The 6,000-nt window shown below is 48.9% G+C and overlaps 1 protein-coding gene across 1 annotated transcript in view; it reads left to right on the top strand.

The window, feature by feature from the left end:
• Window positions 1-966: 966 nt before the first annotated feature.
• The window catches only part of Cnga2 (cyclic nucleotide gated channel alpha 2), a 38,870-nt gene continuing 33,836 nt past the window's right edge, over window positions 967-6,000 (top strand). Inside the window, exons 1-2 of the mRNA XM_013025955.1 lie at window positions 967-1,073; window positions 1,465-1,542. Of these exons, the coding sequence (XP_012881409.1) occupies window positions 967-1,073; window positions 1,465-1,542 (185 nt within the window). The remainder of the gene's footprint in view (window positions 1,074-1,464; window positions 1,543-6,000) is intronic.

The raw sequence follows: 6,000 nt of genomic DNA, 5'->3' as shown, positions 1-6,000 counted from the left end.
CATAAGCAAAAAGAAAAAAGCCAGAAGTGGCGCTGTGGCTCAAGTGGTAGAGCACTAGCCTTGAGCTGAAGAGCTGAGGGACAGTGCCCATGCCCAGAGTTCAGGCCCCACGACCGGATCCCCCCAAAAAAATTCACTAGGAGTAAATGTTACCAGTTTCATCTTCATCTCCTGGGAGTGCATAGCTCATAGTCATAGTCTCAACTAGTTGTAGCTAGGTTTGTCTCTGGAATAACTCAGTATGTCTACTGCCTTATGATAGTTTTGCAGGAAGGGTCAATTCCCAAGGAACACCTGCTCAGATTCTCCATATAGACTTCTTAATGCATTCCAAAAGGTCCTTTCAAGTCCATATGTTTCCAGTGCCCTGCTTCTCCATTGTCTGGGTTCTCCTAAACTGCTTCAAACATCACTACTTATGCTACATGTCCTGATAGTTCAGACGAAGAGTTGCCATCCTGGTGGGACTTTCTTGGGCTTGTATTCGTCCTACCAGTGTCAGCCTCCAAGAGGAACCGATTCTCAGGACAGGGATGAAGACATTCTTTTTTCAAGAGAAATTGCAGCTATGAGGACTCCAATAGCTATAATTTTCCCTCTTTCTTGGTCAGGTGCAACAGGAACTTCCATCTTTACTTGCCTTCCCTTTACTTTTGTCTTCCCAAGCAGCTGCAGCCTGCTGGGACCTTGGTATTCCAGACAGAACATTATGGCATCACAAAAAGCCCACCCCTCTGTCCCTCTTCCTTGGCCTTTTGCACTAGAGGCACAAAAAGTAACAGCCCCTTACCTTTGGGTGAAGATCTGGCATGGCCTCTGTTTGACTTGCCTTATCCCCTTCAATAATTGTGTCTCTGGGTGGACATGATTTGAAAGAACCTCTGTGTAGCCTCATTGCAGCTTTATCCTCAGTGTTTTTGGAGGCCAAGAATGCGCATGCAGTGTTGAAGCGGTTTCCTCGGGCCAATGAGTTCTTGGAGGAGCTGCGCCAGGGCACCATCGAGCGTGAGTGCATGGAAGAGATCTGCAGCTACGAGGAGGTCAAGGAGGTGTTTGAGAACAAAGAGAAAACGGCACGTACTCCCAGGGGCTGGCTTCTGGAAGAACAGGCCTGGGTACCTCAGACTAGTCAGAAGCTAGGAAGGAAAGCCACCCTGGCCTGGGGCATGTGCACTGGGGCCAAAAGAAACTGAAAGAATGGCCATCCAGTGCTATTGTGAGACTTTTTGAGGCCTTCCTCAAAGGGATGGATGCTTTGTCCTTTGACCTTTGTGCACTCCTTAGATGCCAATCAGATGAGGAGGGGGAAGAGTACTGAAGACTTGGTCCCGAGTAACTTCATAGGAGATAGCCTGAGGTCTGGGGAGGCTTGGGAGGTGCATGTGGTTTACAGGTGTTTGCTAAGTATTACGTAGCACCCTTTTACCCCCCCCCCAGATGTGAGTGGCCTCTTCTCTCTTACAGATGGAGTTTTGGAAGGGGTACCCAAACGCAGTCTACTCGGTCCGGGATCCCTCGCAGAGCTCAGATGCCATGTACGTGGTGGTTCCCCTTCTGGGGGTAGTTCTGCTGATTGTCATCGCCTTGTTCATCATCTGGAGATGCCAGCTGCAGAAAGCAACTCGCCACCACCCTTCCTATGCTCAGAACCGGTATCTAGCCAGTCGCGCCGGGCACAGCCTTCCCCGGGTCATGGTGTATAGGGGTACTGTGCATAGCCAGGGAGAGTCCTCTGTGCATCGTGAGGTGGGGGGCAACCCACAGGTAGTGCTGGGGACCAGCCGGGGAAGCAGAGCTACGGTCCGGCTGGAGAGTACCCTCTACCTCCCTGAGCTCTCTCTCTCCAGACTGTCCAGTGCCAGTCCTCCCCCGTCTTATGAAGAGGTCACTGCACCCCAGGAGGGCAACAGTGAGGAGGCCAGTGTCTGTTACAGTGACCCACCTCCAAAGTATGAAGAGATAGTGGCTGCCAGCCCTGGCACAGACAAGTAGTGTGGTGCGTGCCCTGGCCCCAAAGAAAGCTTCTTTCACGGGCCTCCTGTTTCCTTCTGAACATTTGAAAGACTGTCACCACAGAACAGCCTTAGCGTCCTTGTTGCCAAATAATTCCCTAACCATGGATTCTTAGGAAGCCAGTTGACACACACCAGTGTGGAGGTGGGGGGTATGGAACATGCAGGAGTCAAAACCCACTGGGAAGAGCGTACCTCCTCTAGAGGCCCCCCCAACTTCGCACCATCCTGCCCTCCTATTGGGACTGGCTTCTCTTATGCCAAAGGAATCACCCCCCTCTTTGTTGATGGTGGCCAGAATCTCCACAGGCTCGGCCCCTGGGGCTGTGGGGCTGGCTAGAGACCTCTCTATATCTGGGGCCCTAGCCCCCAGAAGTGAGCGAGAGAAGCCAGGCCTATAGTACCTGTGTTCCACAACTGTTCAGTGCTTTCTGTCCTTACTTAGATTATGAGGACAGGGACAAGAATTGATGAATAAACAAAGCAAACTATGTAATAACAGATGAACCAACTATGGACATCCTAGAATAAAACAGTCACACCTGGGCCATTCACAGGTAGCCAGGGGCAACCAGTTGTCCAGATTTGTGGTGTAACCCTCCTCTGAGCCACACCCACACACTCCTGACCAGGTTGGAAGTAATGTTTATAGCAACCTGGCAGGAGGGCAGGGTGTGCAGGATGCAGGCCAAATGGCTGGGTGGCAAAGCTCCTTCCTTTCTATTGACCAAGGGGCCCACATGAGCTTTGCCATCCTGTTTCTGATGTGCTTGGCTTCCCCAGACCAGTGTACCAGATGTGCTAAAACCACTACCTGGTGGCATGAGCCTACTTGCAGCCTTAGGGCACTTTGTCGAGAGGAAAAATGGATGGTCCTCACCCTGTCTGTGGGTCTCATAGCTTGAGTGGTTAAGGTACAAGCTGGGAGAGAGAGCTGAAGGTTTTGCTTCTTGTATGAGAACAATGAAAGTCAGGAGTTTGGCCTCTTTGGCGCTGAGAACTCTAGCTTTGAGCTTGTAAGTTACTTCTCTTTTGTGAATAGACGCATTCTGATGGACAATTTTTCCTAATGACAGTGCCCACCTGGGAAGAAGAACGTATAGTGTCTCTTTATGAACTTCTTGCTGGGGAAACCAATGATCTGGGGTTGAAGGCCCATGAGGAATGTGCTCTGCTGTGGCCAGGTGCTGGCCCATTTTCTGTGAGGCTTTGGGAAGAGTTGGACAGAGATAACCTGCTCTGTAACTGTCAGTGACCATGTATAGACACTGTTGATACCATCTCTCCACACCCCATCTCCATTCTCCCGGCCCCTGTGCCAAACCAGTTTTCCTCTGTGGTGCTTTACAAATGTAGCAAATTTCTGTGGGGCCCAAAAGAGTGTGCAGTAAGGGTCTACTGGCAACCACAGTAGTTTAAAACCAGCTTTGACAAGCTTCCTTTAGTCTAAACAGCTCTGCCAGGCAGACATTGGGACTCATTCCTTGCATGCAGCTCTGTGTTGAGCTCCCAAATGGCCTTCGGAGGCCCGTCAAATGCTGGCAACATTTCTTGGGACACCCTTGTCCCAGTAAGGCTACTGCCATGGATAACTGGACCGTATGGCTAGGATTTTCCTTCATTTCCCCTACCTCACAGGCCATTGGAGACTGACTGAACTCATGCTTGTGAATTGCTTAAAGCCTCCTGGGAGCCAGTGTGGTTTTTCTCTTAGCAAGATTCTTCTAGAAGTAGCTATAATATAGCGGATGGCCTCATATGCCTCTGATACACAGTCTCAACCTTCTAAGTCAATCTTCTGCCAGTTGCCCTTTTTTTTCTAGAGTTCTCTCATGCTGTGGATGCTGGACAGGTGATATTTCACCTCAACTCCCTTCTTTTCCTCCCCTGGTCCTCTAGTATTAGACTCTTGCCCTTCCCTATGAGGGTTTTTTTTTCCACCTAGAAGGCTCTGGCTTTTTCCATGATGGAGGCTCGGATTATTCCCATCCAGCTGTGTTGGAGGACATAGAGAAGCTGGAAGGTCTGGGGCCAATCCCAGCTCTCCAGGTATTTTGCAACCAGGTGCCCAACTGTCACCTGGAAAGACATGACAAGAGACTTTTCCTAATGTGTCTTCTCCCTAGGTAGTAGAGAGCCAGGCACAGGCTCCATGGACTAGAGCCAAAGGGAGTATGCCAAAGGAGCACGCACTGTCTTTGGCATCTGATCTGCCTCCCTTGCTGAGCTGCCCAGTAGCTTGAGGCTGGATGGTCATGGGAGAGAGCAGGAAATAGAACCCTAGGGATTGGCCTGTGGTTGACAGCATGTGTCCCCCAGGAGCTGAGGACCCAGCTACAGGAGAGCCAGAGGCCACTCCTTACAGCTGTGGTCTTGGCTCAGGTGCTTCTCAGAGTTTTTCTAGGTGGGGTGTGTCAAGCACTGTGAGAGGGTTCTGCAGTATGTTGTAGAAAAGACAATGGGCATAATTCCTCGTGGTGCACACTTGGCTTTCTGAATGCCCTGTACATATATTTTCAAACTCTGTCTTTGTATGGGTGTTGATTTGATATAATGCTAACACTTCAGTAGCCACATTTTTGTTGTTTAGGGGTGTGTGTGTGTGTGTGTGTGTGTATATACATGGCCTTTTCTCATTGCTTATCTGAATGATAGCTCGTGGTTGGGTACATTTGAACAAGGAGAGATCTGGTGTAAAGGAAACAATGTCACTCCTGAGACAAGGCAGCGCTGTGTAAGAAAAGCTGAGATTAGCTGGTGGAACTCCCAAAGTCACTGCCTTTTGTTCCCTCCTCCCCCAAAATGCTTTGGAAAAAGATGAAGCAGCTCCATTCCTGGGTCTCCTCCCTGTGAGATCCACACTCACTCACTCTTTCTGCATGGTGTTCCCCTGCCTCAGCTCCTATTTTGTGCCATCAGTGGCTGGAGGAAATCTCAACATTGTTGAGTGGTGTGTGTGTGTGTGTGTGTGTGTGTGTGTGTGTGTGTGTGTGTGTGTACGTGGTGTGCTCTCACGCATGTCTGTGTGTGTGTAAAGATATGTGATTATTGACTTTCAGAAGGGTGGGGCTAGTTACTTAGATATTTTTCATTATAAACAGAAAAGGCTTTAAATATTCTTGAGATGTGACTGTCACTTGTTTTCAACCAAAAACTTTGTAACACTTTTTAAAAGAAAAAAAAATGCCAATCCCATCCCTCCCTTACCACCCATCGTCTTGAGTTTTCCAAACGAAAGCACAATAGGAAGAGCGGGGCGTGCAGGTGCCTGTCATATGTATACACCCCACACAGTTCTGGTGTGCACTCTGACGCAAACTTCAGCGCTGAGCAGTTGGCCTCAGGAAGCGGCAGCTTCCCCTGCTTTTCCCTGCCCTACTGCCATTAGTGTGAATGCCTTAGGGTGCTCCAGCAAATAGCAATCGGTCCCATTTGTTGGACAATGTGTTTCTAGTGGCCCACATGTAAGGGATTAAGGATGGGAAAGTGGCTTTTTTGGTTAAGAAGTTGGACCAGGTGCTTCCCCTCTCCTAGTGGAGGGAGACTCCCAATCCCCAATCAGAGTTAATGGTTTGACAACCCAATGGCATCCTATAAGAAGAAAGCAAAAATCCAACACTGCCTTTAGATTGTTCTTTTGTCCAAGTGAGAGCAAGATAACACAGAGAGACTGCGACTTGACTGGCCAGGGCTCTGTCTTTGTAGACACAGTCAAAGCCAAACTGCTTGGTTAGGCTGCTTTGTAGCTTAATAAGCGACAAAGGTCCATTTCAGGACGTCCCCCCTTCAGAGACAACTGTACCCTCCCCTCTGAAGTCTACTAATACTAATCAGTATAATTAGCTAATTTTAAAGTACTGTTAATCACACTGCTTGCAACGACAGAAAAAAAAGCCCATTCATTTGAAGCCCGCTCATTCAGAACTTCAAGAAAATTGCAATTTGAGATAATTCACAGTAGCTGTAATTCTTGCTACATAAAAATATT

This window comes from Dipodomys ordii, unplaced genomic scaffold (genome assembly GCF_000151885.1).
Source record: "Dipodomys ordii isolate 6190 unplaced genomic scaffold, Dord_2.0 Scaffold89, whole genome shotgun sequence".
Taxonomy (NCBI): domain Eukaryota; kingdom Metazoa; phylum Chordata; class Mammalia; order Rodentia; family Heteromyidae; genus Dipodomys; species Dipodomys ordii.
This window is presented reverse-complemented; position numbering and strand designations above follow the sequence as displayed.